General features: G+C 41.3%; 2 protein-coding genes and 1 long non-coding RNA gene across 4 annotated transcripts in view; 2 read left to right on the top strand and 1 right to left on the bottom strand.

Annotated features, from left to right (window-relative positions):
* The first annotated feature begins 841 nt into the window (after positions 1-841).
* On the top strand, positions 842-11,000 carry LOC115346107. The gene is made up of 2 exons (XR_003925020.2): positions 842-1,462; positions 10,873-11,000. It is a non-coding gene; the product is annotated as an uncharacterized LOC115346107 (long non-coding RNA).
* On the bottom strand, positions 5,957-16,091 carry SNAP29 (synaptosome associated protein 29). Its single transcript, XM_030025781.2, has 5 exons — positions 15,699-16,091; positions 13,979-14,175; positions 13,134-13,219; positions 11,956-12,060; positions 5,957-10,236 (listed from the first exon to the last, which is right to left on the bottom strand). Exons 1-5 carry the CDS (start codon positions 15,918-15,920, stop codon positions 10,079-10,081), a joined length of 768 nt encoding a protein of 255 aa, XP_029881641.1. The 5' UTR covers positions 15,921-16,091; the 3' UTR covers positions 5,957-10,078.
* A 320-nt stretch (positions 16,092-16,411) lies between these two features.
* Positions 16,412-21,066, top strand: part of PI4KA (phosphatidylinositol 4-kinase alpha) — a 64,410-nt gene continuing 59,755 nt past the window's right edge. For both annotated transcript variants that reach the window (XM_030024105.2, XM_030024104.2), the window contains exons 1-3: positions 16,412-16,640; positions 19,236-19,352; positions 20,594-20,687. In XM_030024105.2, coding sequence (XP_029879965.1) covers positions 16,434-16,640; positions 19,236-19,352; positions 20,594-20,687 — 418 coding nt within the window. In that variant the 5' untranslated portion in view covers positions 16,412-16,433. The remainder of the gene's footprint in view (positions 16,641-19,235; positions 19,353-20,593; positions 20,688-21,066) is intronic.

The raw sequence follows: 21,066 nt of genomic DNA, 5'->3' as shown, positions 1-21,066 counted from the left end.
GTGAGGGAGACAGCACATGATATGTTGCCTGATGCAAGAACTATGTTCAGTTAATGCATATTGGCAAGCTTGTGTCCACAAACAGGAGCTTGATTTGCTATGTCTGGGCTGTGACTGATCATACTCATTCAGAAAACGAGTGAACAAATGGCTGTATAAATGTCTGGTAGAATACAGGAAACTGCGTTGAGCTTTTTGATCATTTATTCCAAAACAAGGATTGTCAAATATAGGCCATGGGATTAAAACACAGCCTGAATCCATCGTCATTTGTAATATAGTTAAACATTTCAGAATGGTCTGTCCCTTCCCAGTCGACCCACTCTTGTGAAAAAATGGTGCAGTTGGATTTGCTGGTGATACCAAGACTGTGGTAAGCTATCGGCGTGGTCCCTCTGGTTAGTCAGGGCTTCCTGATTTGTTTCACTGGTGTGTTAACCTCCTCAGCTGTTGGATTACAAAGCAACAAGGCAGCATTTATTATACTGCATATCTCAGATACCACTTCCTCTCTATTCATCTCCATTCATAGTTACATACGACATGCAGTATTATTTTCAGCTATATTTGGCTTGCATGTAATCCAACTTTCCAGCTCCTCTCTGTATTATGTAAATACAACAGCAGGGAGAAGCAGCCTTTTGTCCCCTTGTGCCAGGAGTATATGCTGAACATCAACATGGACATGTTACTGAAGACCAAACTGTTTTCTGGAAGTCTGCTCACAGATTTCAGAATCCATCTGTTTTCTGTAGAATGCAGTTATTTAAAGCAGCAAAGTTCACTTCAGAGACATTGTACAGTAGCTGCTGTTTATGTTGATATTTCCGATGAGGCTCAATATTGTCTATTTTCCATTATATCTCAACACTGCCTTTAATTGCCTCTTTCCACCAGATTTACATATTATCCCTCCCGGCTGTTCACACATAGACTTTCCTTTACTTGGCAATCTTCCAGTCACTCCATACTACAGACAGAGGTACTAAAACAGCAAAGCAGTTGATGAGAGTCAAAATAAAACTACATTATGTTATACTACATGGCCTACAGATGAGTGAACAATTAAACAACAGAGCACCTGCGACTGTCATCAGAAGTTCTCTTCCTTTTCTTAAAACTGTTTAAGTACTTTTGGGCAGGTATGTAACAAGGTTGTAGAGGCTTAACAAATGTCTCTTCAAATGTTATCTAATTCCATTATTTATCACTACTCCAAGGAAATGTAAGTCGGAATTAATGATTCTCTCAAATACCAAATGAAAATTGTTCTTACAGGAATTGGCTTCATAACCCTGACACTTGAGGCACCTGGGGAAGCAGAGACATTCCCTGGAGATTCACACTGATCATTAACGCAGCCAGACTCAGCAATACATCTACATGTGCCTAACTGCAAAGATATAAGGAAGCTTAATGGTTTTAATGCAATGCTCAACATAAATACACACCTATTTCTTAAGTAAGTACATTCTTGAATTAAGGCTTTAGCTTCTTGCCTTCTAATACACCCAAACCCCACTGCTCTGTCATTGCCAGTAGCTGCTGGTGTCCATTGATACATGGAAACCGGCAATGTGCTGCTGTATCCCACAGTGAAGAGCTGCTTTGGTTGTGCTTTTCATCTTGCCTCACTTGGGCACAGGTGAAGCCCTCAGGCTTCTGGCAGGCTGCCACTGTAAACCCAGCATAGTGCATGTTAGCTTGAGTGGGGAATAAGGCCTCAATATTGCATTTCAAACACTGATTAGTAAAGCAGGCAATTGAAAAAAGTGTTTATTTAGCTTATAGAGATTGCAGAAAGGAAAACAGCTCTAGAAATTTGAAGCTAGAAATGCTAGAGCAGTCAGGTACATCAGATTCCTAAGAATGAGCTTCCTTCCCACCACCTTCAGCTGCAAGGATGACAGTCTGACCATACTGTCTCAGACATTGTGCTGGACAAGCAGCTGAAATGCAGCTCAACAAAAAGCCATTCAAAAGAGTCAAGAGCAAGGATTCGGGAAATAAAATAAACACCTGGAGATGGAAAAATCCTTCTCCATTTTTCCTCCCACGTTTTGGAATTCTTGTGCCAGGAAATTATTAAATCACACAAATTTCAATAATGAATGCATTTGCTGGATGGCACATGAAATTACTGAGGGATATGGCTAGGGAAAATAAAAATGTTTCAAAGTCAGTAGTGGTGAAAGATCAGATAGAGGAGCTAGACTACAACTTATATGGACTTCTGAAAACAGTGCTGGTATGGGAGGATATTCCCGACTGATACAAGTGAGCATTAAGAGGAAGCATGGGCATAAAAAGCAAAGGAATCTGTTTAATGTTTTCTACTATAATTCAGCACAAAGGTTCCCCGTGATATTTTTGCTCAACTGGGAAGACTCTGCCACCTAATTAGGAGAGGAAGAAAGCAGACCCACTAAAGCACTTCTGTATCTAGAAGGCCATTTTTATGTCTTTTGAGAACAAGGCTACTTTTGCTGTGCAACAAATCCCAGTTTATGGCATGCTAGAGTTGTTCTGTGGCTTAATAAGGTTGGTGCATTGGTAACAGTTTTCCTGACAAGCTAGTTTTCCCACCTGCACTTTGCTTAATGTTGCAGTTCAGTTTTATTTCATTAGATCTTGCTAAACATGTACCGACAAAAATTAACCCATCACTGAATTACTGCAACTATGTCATTTAGGAAAGAACATCCTTCTCTCCATATCACGATACAGTATGTTCTGATTAATATTTTCCATCTGGCTCAGTCACAACTGAACAAGGAGCATGTGGAGGAGAGGTGGGAGGTGGCAGCCGGCAGGCTGGCCATAGCAAAGCAGGCTGCTGCATTGTCACTGACTGTGCTTGTGTTGCCATTCTGAGCACACATGGTGAGGTAGGGAGAATCCCAAAGGCAGAGACCGAGGATTAGCACCCACAAATGCTGCTAGCTCCTATCTATACTATATTGCTACATGCAGCTTTGGGAATAAAAATAAATATCAGAAATGTCAACAGCCTATAACACAACAATGTACGATGAAGCAGATAAAATGACTTGCAGGTCTCCTCTGCAGTGGTGTTAGCAGCCTAAATTATTTTCTGGGTAGAAGGCTGTGGAACTTTCAATCTGGAATTGTCTCAGTCTCCATCCAATTCCTGCTTTTTAAGAGTTCTTGGCTTTCCACAAAAGTAAAATTACAAGTAACAAGTCCTCAAACATTCAGTCCTGGTCATCCTGCATGCATTATTCCAGGAGGAAAAATACAGGCTGATGCTGTCCCTCCCTCGCAAAGCCTTCTCCATGGGCAGGTGGATGCAATCAGGTTTTAACCTTTGCTTTCTTACATGACAATTTTGTAACCTTACTATTTATATCATACTGCCTCTCTGCCTAGACTTCACTCAAAGAGGGAAGAAACATCCTGTCATCATCATCCAAGAGGACCAGTGGGCAGAGATGTAAACAGATTGGCCAATCCAGACACAAATAGGGCAATAAAGTTAAGGCTATCAAGACCTGATGTTATGAGTGTTGGTATGCAGTAACTTAGTACTGACATTCCTGTGGATCTTACTGGAAGTCAAGAGCAGACTGCATCACCACCCTTTTCAGTTGCTTCACGCAAAGGAATTCCGGCAGGAATTTTTCTTCAAAGGCACCCAAACATGCTAGCCAGTTAACACCATCTAGCCAACAAACAACAGATGCAAACAAACATTGGGGTTGCACAGAAATTCTAAGAGAAATCTGGGGCTCAAATCTTAGGGCAAGCAAGTCAGATTTTAGTACCTACATAATCTGAACTCAGGACCGGCAAAATTAATACACTGATGAGAGCATATTGAAGAAAAGCTCTTCCGTTAGCTATTTCTTTCCCATAGGATGGAGAGTGGGTAAATTTAAAAGATGAAAGAGCAAGGAAGAAATTAGGAAAGACATACGAAATGTTCAGTGAAACAAAGCAAACTGTTTGATTAATAAGTTGATTGAACGTAGGGAGAGACTAAAAGTCAGGAATAAAGAGCCTAGCCTTTACCTATTTTACAAAATAGTTAATGTCAGTAAGAAAGTTTGTTGAGTAAAACCAAAGGAAATAATTAAACTGTGTAATTTCTCCCAATAGCTCTAACATGCCTGTTCTTAAATTACAAACTTCTGGGGGCAGGGTGTCCCACTCTCTAGCACTGTCAGCCCCTGACATACACATTCCAAACTGTATTGTCTTCTTTCTACGCTGAAAGGTTAACACATACAACATGGCCTTGGTGGCACACTTCATACTCTTGCTGACCCTGGAAGGCTGTGAGATACACTGGAGCTGGGCAAAGTTTTCTTCCAAGCAATAGAAATTCTAGCAGCTTTTTAGAGTGCTGAACTGCAGGCAGAGCTCACCATTGGCAAACAACTGCTATCCTTTAACAGAACAGATTACAATTAACATGGAGGAAAAAGAAGGATCATCTAGAATGAAGATGCCAAGGAGGTCCATTGTTTTCCCAAAAACATCTACAGCTATAGCTGGAAGCCCATTTTCTAGAAGGTTCTGCCTCACCAACAGCAAAGTCACAATCCATCTAGACTTTTTATAGCCGAGGCAGGGCTCCAAAGTCACTGTATTTAGAAAACCCTGCTTAGCATTCAGCGATCTTCCCGATTTGGCAGTCTGTTTATTCTGGGGGCACCTCCCTGCTTTCTTTCAAGTGAGCCTTACCAAGCCTTCAGTTCTGGCCCCAATGCAGTTGTTCTTCATATTTTCCCATTTTGGGAATATGTAATAAATTTATTTGGAAGCAAACAAACCAACCAACCACCTACCAAAACAAAATGAAAATTGCAGAACTCCCTCCTAAAACCAAACCTCTTTTCAGAAGCAGGAAAAAGGGGAAGAGGCAGGCAGAAGCATGGGGGTCCTCCACTCCAACAGCACCTGCTCTGCCTGGTTTTACATACTTGCATGAGCATCTTTTACCTCCCTCCCCTTTCCTCTCTCATTTCCCAGAAAGGCAGGGACTACATTGTAAGCAAGGAGGTCCTTGAGAAAACATAAAAGGGTTGAAATGCCTGACCAGCCATAAACAAACAGATTTGTGTGAAATACTCTCCTAAGACTCAGAAACAGATTCTCCATGCAAGCAGAGCAAGCTAATAATATTCCTTGCAGAGATCCAGAATCCACTGCACTGCTCCATTCTCTACCATCTTCCACTGTGCTCTTCGCATTATTTTGATTTTTCTATACGCAACAATGAAGTGCAAGAGATGGCAGAACTCTCAATTCCCTTTTGTTAGCACAAGTGCAGAAAACTAAGGTTCCAGATTTAAAAAAACCCTGTCAATCTCTCTCTAGCATATTGACTTTCCCTTTTGAGAGCTTTTGTAATAGCACTTTTGAATCTCTGCTTATGAAATTAAACTACTACAAAAAAAATTTCAGAAGCCAGGTTCCTCCCTTCCTATACAGGTAAGAACCTAACCAAAGGTCAGGACATTCTGAAGTTTTCTGCCATCACCAAATTTGGGACCACACAGGAGTATTGCATCCTGTTGGTTTTAAGTTTTCAAGATGGTACATATTTTTTTTGCCTTACTCCTGTTCCACCTGCCTTGTTCATGCATACATCCAGTTTATGATATTCCTGATAATACCAAGCATTATGGCAAGATTACTTTTCAAGCAACATCTTGAGTTATTTTATCATCAGAAGTTGAAGTTTTGCAAAAATAAATGCCTGTTTGCGTTCCTCTTTCAAGATCTAAAAGAATCTACTCAACAGTCAAGTAGCAATGTAATACCCTCTTTTTATTCTCAGAAAACAAAACCCACCAGCTGCAAACTTATTTCTGTTCGGGCACAAACTTAACAGAGTAGATCCAGCATTTTAACAGATGTTATGATGGAAAAGAAGTGCCAATGAAATTGTAATCAAAGAATTTTGGGAAATAAATGCAAAAACTCTCCATTAGCAATAAGCACCTTTATTGACCGTCTTATCATTCAACACTTATTTCATTCAATCTCCTAAACTGCTGAACTACTACAGTCCAGTTTAGCATTTAAATAAAAGAAAATGTATTTCAATTTGACTTGTATAAAAAGTGTTATACCTGGGTAGCATAGAATTACAGTACTATTTTAAAAAGCCATAGACACAAATAATAACTAACTGTGATTTTGAAAATTAAGCCCTATATATTTCAAAGGCAAAATTAAACACATATCTTCCATACAATGTTATGCTTGTAAAAATGCCTACAAAAATCTGTTTGTTCAGAAGGCAGAGTGATTGGAAAGTATCTTCTATTTCACCATTTAACAAATGATACCACTTCACAAAAACTACTAGGCAGCAAAGTATTCCAGATAAATTTCACACGTTAAAGAAAACCCTGACACCATATAGTGTCCCAACAATTTCAGCAGGCAAACAGAGTTCAGTACAGCAACAAATCTTTGTAGTACAGAGTAAAATTCACCTATGCATCATTTGTTACAATATTTAATTCAATGCTCAGGAAATTTAAAAATCAAATACACCTAGGAATCTAGTAGTCTGATACTGCTTATTCCCACTTTTTTTTTCCTTGCTGTTTTTAGAGTACGTGTTCTTATATTTATATTATGAAGGGTATGCTACTTCCCGGTGTTTAAAACCTCTTCAAAATTTATTAGCAAACTTTGAGATGCAAGAAAATCGCCTTTGATAAAGATGACATAAAATGGTTTTTGTTTTTGCTATCTTCTTCTGACCTTAATATTAAACTTCTACTCAAGCCAATAAGAGTAAAATTAACCCGAGCTATTTTGCTGGAAGGACTCCAATTTCTATGCCAACATGAGTATTTAGACAAAATCATTTAACTTACCAAGTTAGCACTTGAGCGTATATTAAATTTCTTCTGGAATTCCTATACCCTACACAAGGTAAGTTTTTCAGCAGTATCCAAGAAGAAATAAAACTATCTCAGGAAATCGTAAGAAAAGCTACTGAAACACATCCTTCATAACACATGCAAAATGACATCTCCTGGAAAGGCAAAAATTGTGGGTTTTTTTCATTTAAATTTCCCCTTTCTGCAGGATGGAAAGTTATTTTATTCTAACAAGCAAAAAAATTCATCACTATTACAAAATAGTTTTGTCTCCTCATGTCAGTTAGACTTAAGTTCTTTATCAGCATAAAGCATCCATAGGAAAACTGAGAAAGGGAATTCAGTTTGTAGCAGAAGTTCATTTATACCCATGCACAGTCTTTCTTCCCCACAAAAGAAATCCAATGTGGGAAATAATCCTTTAAAACAAGGCCACTGAAAAAAACCAAACCAAAAAATAATAAATAAAGCAGGAAAGCCTAAGCAAAGACATACATTACTGAGACAGTGAATAGGATTGTTAGAAGAGATGAGAAGTTAGACCTCTGTGTAACTTCCACATGGCTGAGATCCTGGTTTTCTAGTCTGCTTGGATCACGAGGTTCTCAAAGCAGAAAGAGGGATTTATTTTTTTTATTCCCCTTCCCTGCCTGTGTTTTTAAAGGCATCAAAGATATCCAGGATGCAGTAAACATTTCATAAGGTTAATACAACTAAAGAGTTGACCAAAAACTTGAGTTCATTTTGTGAAATAAATCAGAAAAATGGAATAGCTTACATCAGAAAGGCAGCACACTTCACTCTTAAATAAACAAAAATTTTTGCTTGGATTCAACCTCCACATTTCTTATTACATGTAACACAACTAGATCATCCAGCTACATTTTTTTCCTTCATTAGTCATAACTTAGTGGAGAAATTTTCAGTTCACATCCTAGTTACTGAAGTCTTACTTTGGAAAAAATTTAGTTATGAAATGGCTGCATACAGGTGAAGGCAGATTTCACATTAAAAGGAGTGTTAATTACCATGCAATGTTCTGGAGAGAATTTATACATCCTTTCTAAGACGCAAGTGTTTCTGTCAACCAGCACTGGGATAAGACAAGTCTTTTCACCCTTTTTATTAAAAGGAAAAAGTCAAATAAGAAACTAAATTTTGATTTATAATCAAAATTTTGATTTATAATCAAAATTTCAATCTTCCTTCACTGAGGAAGTTTTCATTTTGAAAACTAATGACTGTATCATTATTTGCTAAATAAATGTATCAACCATCTTGAGACATCAAATTGTGTCACTCAAATATTTTAACAGAATAAGAGAGAATTACTCATGGTATACACCCAAAGAGTTGGATGATACATTAATAAGGTTTTTTAATAGTTGCAAACAAGCATAAATGACACAAAGTGAAAATTAAAAAGCAATTAAAAGGTACTCAAAAAGTTCTTGAAGTTTTACATCCCTGGAAAACACTTTTTTTTTTTTTAGGGACTGAAATCAATGACATCAGTAATATAAGGGGAAAAAGGCTCACCTTAAATCTAATTCACAACTCTACTTTGCTAGTAATCCCAGGAATAATATTTTTTTAAATAATACTATGTCCAAGAAGTGTAGCTTTTTTAGTGATTTATTTTTCTACAAGTGAACTTTCAGGAGACAGTAAAACAAGAAAGGCTCAAGATTTCTTTTATCTCCTTAATGACTGGGCGCACTTTGTAGCAAGTGAGCTCAAGGTAACAAATCCCTTGGAAAAAAAAAAAAAGGAAAAGGGAGGGTGTGAACGTGATGTTCATGAAGGATACAAGCTCGATAGCCCTAAACACCAAGGTCTTCATTTAATTCCTAAGATAATGTGGCACCAGCTCATAAAAGTAACTATCTCTTCTTAGCCACTCATTGTCATTTGTGATAGCAAGTGTTGCAATACTGACACAGGGCCCTTGGCCTCTCCAAACCAAAATAACATTTGTTTTCAAGACAGCAAGTTCTCATTGTCATGTCTTCAAGCTGGAGCAGAATTGTAATTATTTTGTTCTACAGTGATACTTACAAACGAGTAAAACAAATTGGAAGGCCCACCTTGTATCTGGAAGACTCAAAAACATTTTTGAGCTTTTCTTCATTTGCAGGAAATTTTCATACCTGCTAAGCCAATGCAGAAGTATGTGAACCATAGCTGAGTTTCTTAAAAACAGTCACATTGCCTAGGAAAACACAGCATCTGCTCAATCCCTAATCACATTTGAAATGAATGTTAAAGAACAACCTCCTATGATCTGTTTGTGCAACATCAGACCAACTCTCCATTTCTAAAATGGAAGCTATTTTTCAAATAACCACCTAACTGAATAAGCTGAGAAAGAGCAGGAAAAAAAAAAGCAGATGGTGACAATTTCTACAAAAGAATCTTTAAGAGCACATAGCTTTAAGTCCTGATTTTGTAAACCAAATTTTTTGGGTCACTGTCAATCAACATTTCTTGCAGACCGTAAGATACCCTTAGAGATCTCTACTGAAAATACTGTAAAGGTGATAGCATTTAGTGACCCAAACATAAGAACCACAGTTCGTGGATCCACCATTTGGCAAAAGTCATCTTAGGAAAGGGAACACGCACAAGATATTATCATTACTGCACGACACCCTTGATATTTTACAACTTCCACAGAACAGTTCGTTCCTTAAGCCCCAGAAGTGCCAGAGAACAGTCACTTCAAATTATTTTTACAGCTGGAAATCGGCATTTTTTTTCAGAATTTAAAATAGCTGTAGGTAAACAGAATTAGCAACATTTGTTCTGAACAAAGCAGCACATTCTGTTCCCCCTGCCCCCTCCCCAAAACAGAGGCAAAGTGCAGTTACTTCTCTCATCACAGCTCCCAGGCCAAGGACACTGAAGCTTTGTACATTGAAAATTCCTCCACGCACATGACACACAGTTATACAATTGAGCAGGGCATCCAGCACAAAAGCATTTACCAAGTGCTGAGAGATTTTACTCAACCTGCACTTTTCCTGTGTACATTAGGAAGAAATTTAAGGTATTATGCTGCACTTAAGATTATGCAATTTTAATGACAACAAAATCAATAACATATCAGAAAAAAGAGAAACAGCTACTGCCCAAGATTTTTTTAAGAGATTGGTTGAGCTAAGATATCCAAGAAGAACTGATGCCGGACAAAAAAAAATTTTAAAAACCCCTTAAAGTTGTCGGACTTTTTTATCAGTGCTTTTAATATTGACGTCCAGTGTCTCTACTTTTTTTGTTAGCCGATCCAGCATATCATCTTGCTCATCTATTTCTGTCTGCAGACCAAGAGCTAGGTTTTTCAGACGACTCAACCCAGAAGACATCTCATCTGTCAACAAAGAAAAGGACCATAAGGAATCAAAACAGTATAAAGTATAATGTTTAAATGGAAACTATTCAGGATTCCCTCTTCTCCAAAACCCTGGGTTAGAAAATGTTAAGTTACAACTGCTGAAGTGTGAGTGTTCTTCTCCAATAGTGGAAGCACTGATATTTTAATACATCTACCGCATTACTACCAGAAATAATCATGTCCTCCTTTTTTCCCCATTACAAGTTAACTACAAATGCTTAAAACCAAATTGGATCTTTATAAAACAACATAGCCTGTAATGTACTTTTCACTTTTTTTTTTAAAAAACTTATTTTACAGAAATTTGGGTAACATCTTTTCTCAGCTCAGTATACACACTACCTCAGTTGTTTTTCTTTAAACTTCATGCAGAGATATCATCAATACACTGTGGATTTAAGCACTTAGTTATTTCACATAGATGGAAAAATCCCATTTCCAGATTTTCTAATTTGCCTACAAGGAAACTATTTTATTGCATGATTGATCAGTATAAATGCTTTTGAGGCTAGTAAGTTTTGCACTGCTTGGGAGTAGAACAAATGCACTTCCACTAACTCTTCTGCTTGACTATTTCTCTTTGATCTATTCCTTCCTATCTTTTCTTTCTAGGTCAGCTGAACAGTGACACATGTAAGCAAAGAGGCACTTTGTATACATGCTACAGAACAAAGGAAGACAAAGTCAACTGAATGGTTTTGGGAAGTAATAAAAGAAATGCAACAAATTCACAAATTAAATATTTAGTGCCTTTTGATTATTCTATTTTCTGCAAAACATTTATTTCAAAACCTGCGCACAGTTGTAAATTCTTTGGGTCCAAACTAATGTACAATTTAATATGTGAGTTTAACTGTCAGTTCGCTAAGTTGAATGCATCTTTCAATGCAAGTGGTAAGCTTTAGAAAAAGAGGTAGTAAGTATCCATACTGGTATAATCTGAATGTCAATTTGAAGCAGTATTTCCTTATTAATATTACTAGTACCTGCTTACTAAGATTTTTCAGAATGGATGGATAAGCCTGCTTGTCCCAGTGATATTCCAGTCAATTTACAGGATGATTCAAAGAAACATTTTCCTATCCTGAATGCAAGTGTTACGGGATACTTCAGCACTATTTCCTCATTCAAATGACAGAGAGGTGCTAGCATATTCACATTTGGTAAGAGTGTTTTCCTTATTGTCAATGTACGACCTAAGAGGACTCATGCTTTTGGTATGGTTTTTTTTCCCCCGGTCTCTTTGCTCAGGGACAGTTCAAGATCTAACTATTTCTAAAGCACAAGCATGTTGCAGAAGAGTTGAAGTATTGATGCCAATAGCATATCAGTTTCCACAGTAGATTTATACTAGTCCAGGCATCCTAGCCAGTTTGTTTCTGGCTGGTTTCACATGAAATGCATTTCTAACTCAGATTTATTACTAATATTTGCAAGTAGTTGACCCACAGACATCCCACAGCATTCTACCATTCAAATAATGTATGTCTCAATCAAACTTTGGATTCTGCCATGTAGACAGTTTTGAAATGCAGAATACAAGCACATTTTTTTTTTTTAATTATCATCAAATTTCACACATGAACTAAACAAAAAAGTGTTTGTTGGCAATATATTACTTAGTAATTTACTCTGGCTTAAGACCCCAAAATTGAAAATTGTATTACATCAAACAGCTTCAATTTTTTCACTTACCTAAGTTGTTGTCAATTTTCTGGTGATAAGCTCGCAGGTGTTGGTTCTTTGGGTAGGAATCCCTTTGCACTGAAGAAACAAAATCTGCTTTGCTGAAATCATTGTCTGTTAAGAGTATAAAATACAGAATATTATATAATAAAAAAAGCTAGGAAGAAGAGGCTTTAAAGTTTTAGAAGGGCTATTAAAAATTAGTCTGACCACAACTGCCATGTAATCACATAACCTGTTAGCAGGAGTATCAAAAGTAGTCCACCACCATGATCTATAGGGCACACCTCAAGATGAACAGTTAAGCTACAATTATTCTTTTTTGGGCTGCCTTTTGTAGTTCTACTAGGTAGTTGACAGAAAAAAGAAAAAAAACAGCCATCCAACCAACAAAGCAGGTAGGTTAGTAACTTCTACCAGCAGTTAGCATTCCCCCAGGTCAAGCCACCAGAGAGTTATTTCTGCCCTCTACTGGACAGACTTTTAATATTATATGGAGCGGAATGGAGTTTAATGGTACCAAAAAGCATTTCTTTACTTACAGAACTACAACTATAAAGATATCCTGCTGCTTTCTCACTCTTACTAAAATAAGTAATTGAACTTCACTTTAAAAAGGAACAGTTACTTTGTACATAAAAGTCATCACAGAAGTTAACGCATTGTGAGAACGGGGAACAAGACCAAACCCCGTACGCTCCCTTGCGTGAATCAAGTAATGACTTCAGTATGAAGGTTATAGTCCATGTTTGAAATAACAGGGAAAACATATCTGAAAACTATGACAAATGACTGTTAAAAAGAAGAAACTCTGAATATATAAATTAAAATTTTGGCAAACATAGGACAAGGCTGCCTGCACATTGTGTGGATTCTTGGCTATAGTCTCCTCTGTGCAAATATAAGCACTGGATGCTTTTAAAGTCTTTAGTGGATATAGCATAAATCCCCCCCCGGGAGGGCTAAATAAAACCCGTATCCAAATAAAAAAATTGCACGTCTTCAGTATGGGTATGAAGAATTTTAGGGGAAACAATTCCCTAGAATTCAAAGCCATGAAGGCTAGGTTACATTAGGCAGCAACGTAAGTCAGCAGTTGGGCCAGCTGAAGGGTCTCTGCCTTCACCACTGTGCAAGTTTGCCCCATGTTGATGATAGACATTCAATGTAAAATAAAGTTAACAAACCTGAATTATCTAGCTTCCTTAAATTTGGATGACTTTCCTGGTATTTTGACTCTTGTTCTTTACTAGACATCATTGCTTCTTTTAATCTAGTAATAAAGAGAATAAAAAGAAAACATTCTTATGGACCACAGGCCTCATTCTGAATCTGTTAAAGAAGAACAGGTATCAAATTTTGCAAGAGCAAATTTCTTAGACCTGATCCAAAATGTTCCTTTAAAATGAACTACTAGCATTTGTCTTCAGTGAAAGCAGAACTGGTTGCTTTAGTGCTGAAAATAGTGTACGGAAACTTTGATACCAAAACCAAAACTGTATCCTCCATCTTGGAGGCAACCTACTCCTTTCCTCTAGTGGAGGATGGAGGGGGAAGGGAAGGAAGAAATCAATCCATGCAGCATTACCAGGCTTTACATAAATTTCTCAGCTGAAGAGAGACAAGTACTGTAAGACACAGTTATTTCACAGCAATTAATTTTTATTTACATCTTTTAGTAGAAGCTAGAGAAATACACACAATATTTAACTGGAAGCATGTCAATGCTACAAATCATGATTCCCTGATAAGACTGAAGTAAGCATGATAATTCAGAACACTCTGAAGAATTACTTGTGTAATTTTGTGTAATTGTTTGATTAATTTCCCAGAAATATGAAGTTACTCTTACCACTACAAATATAAACAAAAGTAAAAATCCTTTTCTCAGAGTTAAAGGAAAAAGGGAGCTAGACACAGTCTCAGGAGTTTACTTGACAGAATCAACAGATCTTTTAAGTTCTGATTTTCTGGTGACATTTCAGACACGCTGTGGGAGATAAGTCCCAAGTAAAATGTTTACTTTACTTACCTACTGTTAGCATAATATTCAGGGGTTCCATTCTGCTCTGGCTTGCTCTCTGGAGGTTTGGCTTTGAAGTAGTTTACCAAGCCCCCCCAAACACTCTTAATGCTATTTATGTGCCTTTGACTAGTCCTCAAGTCCTGGTCCATTTTATCTACCATCTGTTCTGTACGCTTCAGGGCCTCTCCTTGACGTACAAGCTCCTAACAGGTATTGACAGAAAAAAAGAGAAGCTAGTAAAGCCAAGATAAACTGAAATATCAAACGTATTTGATAGACACTATAAAGAACAAAACCATAGTTCCTTCATCCCTGTAGATTATTTCTAAAGTGATACAGCTTTTTCACTCATTCCTCTTCCTCCAGGGCATTTCAGTTGAGCCATAGCATTAACCAGCTATAAAATCCTTATCACTAAGCAATGCCAGGTTCCTGACACCTACTACAAAGAGCACCCAGGAATTTTCTGTATTGTCCTTCTGTCAGGTTGACATTTGTATCTCTTCTTGATGGAACAAGTATGGCACCAGATGGGTGATTTAGTGAAAATGCAAAGGTTTATGGCAGGGAAATGAGCAAGTAGAACTATTTCTAGTTGTGAATGACACCTTCATTGGTAAGGGATACTGTTTTCATATTACTGGGATGTTCCTCAAAATTTAGAAACAGAATAACCAAAGGAAATAAACATAAATAGAATTTTTTCAAGTATGAAATAATTAGCAGGAATAATCTTTAGCTAATACTAACAGCGCGGGATTTAGAAATTTTGCAGCAGCACAAACACTGTTCCAAAGTAATCCAAAGATTAATTCTGGCAAGAAAGTTGCCTGCATCTAACACTAGTGCAAAATAAAGAACTTGTGTACATATTCTCTCTAAACTTTGAGGAATTCTAGTTGAATATTCCCCCCCCCCCCCCCCAATAAAGCAGCAAACACATACAATTCAAGTTTTACAAGGAGCCCTGTGTTAAGCCTAAATTCTTGATTCCTCATTTGTGCTTTTCTGGACAAACAAATCACGAGTCTGCAAGTTCGCAGAAGTGCCACCAAGAACTACTGCAGCTGGTGGATGCTCTTGGGTTAATTTAGGCAGCCACATTACTAACGTGCAAGGAAACATCCCATTAACAGGTGACACAATGGACAAGACCTTTATGAGCGATGTCTCCGGGTATAAACTCTTTTCTGAAACAAGGCCAGAAGAATGAAGGAAGTGATTAATCGGGATGAAGCGAGCACATCACAAACAACAGGGCAGGCTCTTCATTTAATCAACAGAACTGCTGAAAACTTTTCAGTCAGATAAAGATAGCCATAAATGCCATTAATAAGGCTTAGTAAGAATTGTAACAAGCAGCTGAAGGCACAGCTGAGTCCTAGTCTCAGTGCTACACATTTAGCGGGGGTCTAACTGGGATTTTTTCCTCACAAAACAGACCGCCTCCACCCAGAAAATCAGTGTGCAGTAACACGGACAGCTGTGTTGTCTCTGAAACACCGAATAACTCCAACAAGAGATGTTCTGGGAGACTTTCGGGGGAAAAAGGGAGACCAGCCCCCCCCCCCCCCCCCCCCCGCCCCGCGGTTTCAGCCGGAGGAGGAGGCGGCAGGCGCGGGGCGGCACACCGCAACCGAACCGCCCCAGGGGGGAGACGGCCCCGTTCCCGGTTCGCCCCCACCCCGTCCCCCGAGCGACGCTGCCCCGCGGGGCCGCGACCCACCTCGGAGGCGGCCACGCCGATCCGCTCGGACTCGTAGAGGAGCGAGAGGGAGCGGGCGGTGCTGTCGGCAGTGGCGGCGGAGCGACGCAGCACCTCCTGCTGCAGGTACCGCTGCCGCTCGGCGCCGCCCGCCTCCCCGCTACCCCTCGCCGGCCATGTCACCGCCGCCTCCTCCTCCTCCTCCTCGGCGAAGGGGTTGTAGCTCCTCGGGAGGGCCGACATGGTGCCGCCGACAGCGGGTCGCGAAGGAAAGCGTCCGCGGAGTGAGCGCCTCAGGGAGGCGGCCCCCCCAGCCCTCGCTCCTCAGAGAGCGAACCGAGCCGAGCCGGGCCGGGCCTGGCCTGCCCCGCCGCCGAGCCCCCACCCCAGGCCGCGGCCCGCTCCGCTCCTTCCGCCCACAGGCCGCCACCCCGCCCCGGGGCGGGGCGAGCGCACCAGAGCGCTGCTAAGGGATACACGGTTACTAGGAGGGACCACTGCGACAGCGGGGGGGGGGAAGTAGGGGAGCCGGGCGCGCCCATTTGTAAAGCGGGGCCTGGGGGCGGGCGGCGCGGCGGGGAGGGCGGGTCACAGGCGAGGGGCGGGGCGGGGAACCCACCGGCAGTGAAGCCGCTGCGGGCGCCGCCATTTTCGTGGTGTGATTGGTGTTTCGGGATCCCGCCGGGAGGCGGTGGTCTCGCGAGATGGGGCGGGGCAGGGCGGGCTGGCGGGCGGCCCCTTGCATTCCCTCACAACATGGCGGCCGCGGCAGTGGCGGCTGCAGCGGCGGCTGCTGCGACGGCGGCGGCGGCGGCCGCGGCGACCACCACTGCGGCGGCCGCGGCTCCTTCCGCGGGCTCGGGGCGGGGGAGCAGCGCGGGCACCGCGCGCGGCTTCTACTTCAACACGGTGCTGTCGCTGGCGCGGTCGCTGGCGGTGCAGAGCCCGGCGCCGTTGGAGAAGGTGAGGGGCGTCTTGCGCGTGTGTGTGTGGAGGGGCCGCCACGCGTGGGGGGGGGGGGGGGGGGCTGCGTCTGTGGGGACCGGTGGGAGTGTCACGCGGGGGGGGCTGCGGGGTTGTCACGCCTGGCAGTCGCGTGTGTGCGGGGCGGAGGGGCGTCACGCGAGTGGGAGCTGCGTGGAAGGGTCGGCATCAGGGGTGCCGTGGCAAGGAAGGGGGCACGGGGCCCTTCCTGTGGAGAATAGTCGTGCCGCGTGGGTGGGGAGGGTGGCGGGTCCCCGGGCCGCCTCGCTTGGCCCTGTCACGCGTGGGGGCCCGTGACGCGCCTGCCCGCGGGTGGGTTTCTGCCCTGCTCCCGCGGGTCTGTGGCCGCGCCCGTGGGACGCCGGGCCTGGCGTGCCCGCCCGTGCCCGGGAGGACGCAGCTCTCCTCGGGTGGGGGCTGTCCCGCGGCCGTGGGAACGGGAACGGGCTCGGCCCGCCAGCAGCGGCCCCGTGTGCAGGGGGGGGGCTGCTGGGCCCACGGAGCGCTCCCAGGGCCCACCTTCACCCAAAAACACGGTGGCGGCGGGAGGTGTCCGCGGCAGCACCCACGGCCGGTGCCCTCAGAGCAGCCCCTCGTGTCCTTGCGAGCAGCGCGGGTCCTCGCAGCAGCTGCGTGTCCCCGGAGTTTGTGGAACAGGGTCTCACAGGCGTAATTAGTCTCAGCCTAATTAGGGCTGGTTGCTTTACTCCACGTATCTGGTTAAATCCAAGCGATGCAATCAGCTTAAGGTAAAATCGGCCTGGTTGAGATAAACCTCTACTGAATGTAAAACCAGGCAAGGGGATCTGGGTCTGGCAGTTCCCCTCGTGGGTCTCCACTGCTGGCGTGGAGCGGCTGGTGTGGTCAAGCGTTGCGCTGCTGCGGGGAGGAGAGAGGGACAGCCTGGTGTTTTGGGAGTTGGCTTCTCGGAGCACAAAGTGATTGAACTTCTAAATTGCCTTATGCAATAACGAACGATGACTAAATTGTTGAAAAGCACAGCTCTGTGCTGATGAAAACTATAGTGCTTGTTCTTGGCCAGCTGTTGCAGGCTTCTTTTCTTGGTTCTGTTCTGGAAATCTACCATTGGTCTGACAGCCAACTGTGAATAATTTTTTTAAGCCTGGCTGTTGGTTCACTCATATCCAGGCATTTATTTTCTTCCCTTTTGTTATTTTTTTTAGTTTGAGAGACTACAGTAGGAGTTAAGTGATATTAATAGTTCATATCTAGTGAAAGTTACTCACTCACGTTATTGCACATATTAACCTGATGTGGGACACATGCAGCAGAAGTTATTTTCCAGAGTTTCTATTTCCTCTGCTGTATTTTATGTTGAGCAAGAGGATTATTTGTGTTGTGTTACATGTCTTGTAATTACGAGATCTGGCAGTTTACGGACCAGAATCTTAAAATTCCACTGAGCATCCAGTAAATTCTTCTAATCCTCTAGGGAAATAGTGTTTCTGTTTAGAAATTTCAAGGCAGGCTGTTTAAAGAGTTGTCTAAATAGGAAGTAACTTGACATTCAAACATAGGTCATTCAAACATAGGTATTTATTGTGAGAGTCCTTTTTAGATAATATTAAAATCAAGGAGATTTTTAGAAAAGACGATATCCTTGTTGAATTTTCCCTTTCTTAACAGTTCCATAGGAAAACAAAGTATTTGGGAGAGTTGATATATTCTTTAGATGTGTGTTTGCTGGGTATGGAGTGAAGTAATAGGTAAGTAGTGAGAAAATAATAGTTCTGGAAACTTAATCTGTTACGTTAAAAGGATTTGAGCAAAAGTCATACTCTGCTAGGTGACAGTTTATTGTTCACTGCCATATATGAAGGCGGCATTGGTGCAGCTGTAACCAAAGTTCCATCCACCTGGTTTTTGTTTATAGCAATTGAGTAAATATGATATATGTGCCTGCTGCATATTTCTTGCACATCCAAAATGCCCAATGAATCAGTGGAAGGAAAGCTTTTTTGTACCAGGGATGCAGGAATGATCTCTGCAAATGTGATGCTCTGAAGAGTTTCAGAAATTCTCTTGAGACGTGAAAACAAACAAACAGCTTGATCAAGTATTGAAGAAAACTTTTAAATTGACCCGTGTTGTGGTAAAAATGTTTGACATCTACTTGAAATTTTTCTGTCTTTTTCTAGTTTCTGTCATTCATCCCTCTTTCCTAGCCCTTAGATGCTTTCATTAAGATTGATGACTAAAGGAGAGTAATGTGGCCATCTGTCTTCCAGAAGATGGAAGGACTACTGTCCACTTCAAACACAGGAGGTCTGAATGAGTCTTGAAAACCACAGCCTGTCAGCTCGTTTCTCTGCTGTGAAAATATCTGCAATTGTATTAGTGCTATGCAGGCCTGTTGCTTGGGGTGCTCTAAGGCATGGACATGACAGCTAGCTCTGCTCCATAAGAGAGAAGCTGGGAGCTATTTGCATTGCTTTCCTGAGGTCTACTGGTGGATTTTTGAAAGTCAGTTTTAACACATGTACTGTTGCTCCCTTGGATTGTTCTGACACTTTTGGTCTTGTTCTGCTGTTCTTTCCCTTTGCTGTTTTTCAGGTACAAAAACTGCTCTGTATGTGTCCAGTGGATTTCCATGGGATTTTCCAGTTAGATGAACGTCGCAGAGATGCTGTTATTGCTTTAGGAATCTTTCTAATTGAATCTGACCTTCAGGTACTTTTCCCGCGTAGGCTAACTTTATTTAACTTGAAAGGTTTTGGATTAATTCAAATTTAGTTGTTCAATGAATGAAAAGTTGGTATTTACTCTTCATAAAAATAAAATAAAAAGATCAGAGATAACAGATGGATGCAGGCAGGAGAGCACAAGGACAGTACTGACGAGTGGGATAGACAGCAGTTGTGGCACTGCCACAGACAACCTGCTGTCGTGTTTTTTGGTCATCGTAGCTTAAGGAGAGAAAGGAAAGGCTATTCAGGAGGATTTGCTCAAACCATATGTGTCATTGCGTGTTCTTCCCCACATGCTTCTGAATGGTGGGTATGTTCCAACATACCCCTGAACATCAGGTTTGTAATAGGCCTTTTCATGCCTGGCACTAGCCAGGATAAAAAGGCAAACAGTGCACATAGGCTGCATTGTACACAAGCATCCCTTTTGTGTCTGTCAGCCTGTTTATGACAAGCTGGTTCTCTTCCCTTCGAACTCTGGGCATAGTATTGTTTCATGCAGAGGAAAGGAAGGATATACAGAGTCCTAGGTCCAAAGTCATTAGACCTCACTTTAAGTCATTTAATGTTGCTAGGGTTTGCATCAGGCCTGAACTTCCTCCTACTTAGTATCTATTTGCTACGATAGAGCTTGTGTGCATATTATTAATGTTGTCCTTTTTGTGGTTTTTGTAGTACGAAGTTTAAATAAGGCAGCTGTATTCATATTTCTTAGCATTTTTATGATGTTTTCAAAACCAACAGTTAGTATTAATTAATCCAACTCTGAGGAAGGAAAGTGCTATCCTTTGATTTGCAGATTAGGAAGCTGAGGTCTTAAACAGATGTGTTAAGTGACTTGCATAAGGCCACGGGATGGATCACATGTACTGAATTGGGACTGGCACTGAATTTCTAGCTGCCTTAAAATTATTTTGTGACCTTGCTGTAAACTAATAAATTGTTTGGGGTCAATTACTGTTCTGGAAACTTTTTCTCCAACTTCTACAAAGAATGAACTGTTGCCTAGAATTGGCATTAGATTGTATTTGTAGCAGTGAATTGGTTTACTGTCATTTGCCTGTGTTGAAATCAATTTTGCAATATTCAGGAATCCTGTGGCGTAATTATTAGAAGCGAGTTCTGTGTGCGGCTAACGTAGTCTTTCCATATCTCTCAAATATCTTGAGGTGATAATGGTTCAGCTTTTCTTCTCCATTTTAAATACAGTATTTTCCTCTCTAGCACAAAGATAACGTGGTTCCTTACCTCCTCCGACTTCTGAAGGGTCTTCCCAAAGTCCAATGGATAGAAGAAAGCAATGCACGGAAAGGCAGAGGTGATGTTTGGGTTTTTTGATCATTCTCATGGAATGCCAGCTGAGAAATAGAAATAACAAAGGTTATTCAGGACATGGTACAAGGGGAGGTGCTAGGTCCTGCTAGGTTCTTAGCTCCTGACTCAACAGCCTTTCATATTGATTTTATTTAGAAGCAAAGAGGAAGTTGAATCGCTCCCAGCTTTCTTGCTTGACTGCTTTGTGATAAATTGCACTTTCCAAATAATTCTATGCTCAATATATTTTGTTACTAAATTGGAGAAGACTGTGTAGTAGTTAGAGCAGCAGAGGTGAACCTGAGATTTGTACACTCTACTTTTAGCTTTGATGCTTAGTAGCTATGTAAACCATTTCTTCTCCCTTAATAGATCTTAAAATT

The sequence above is a fragment of the Aquila chrysaetos genome, chromosome 9 (assembly GCF_900496995.4).
Source record: "Aquila chrysaetos chrysaetos chromosome 9, bAquChr1.4, whole genome shotgun sequence".
NCBI lineage: Eukaryota > Metazoa > Chordata > Aves > Accipitriformes > Accipitridae > Aquila > Aquila chrysaetos.
The sequence above is the reverse complement of the archived record's forward strand: the minus strand, read 5'-3'. Positions and strand labels throughout refer to the sequence as shown.

Coding starts and splice junctions, on each gene's coding strand:
- SNAP29 (XM_030025781.2), bottom strand. CDS start 15,920: ATGTCGGCCCTCCCGAGGAGCTACAACCCCTTCGCCGAGGAGGAGGAG. Junction 14,176..15,698: donor TCGGCGTGGCCGCCTCCGAG/GTGGGTCGCGGC, acceptor AATACCTGTTAG/GAGCTTGTACGTCAAGGAGA. Junction 12,061..13,133: donor AAGGAAGCTAGATAATTCAG/GTTTGTTAACTT, acceptor TACTCTTAACAG/ACAATGATTTCAGCAAAGCA.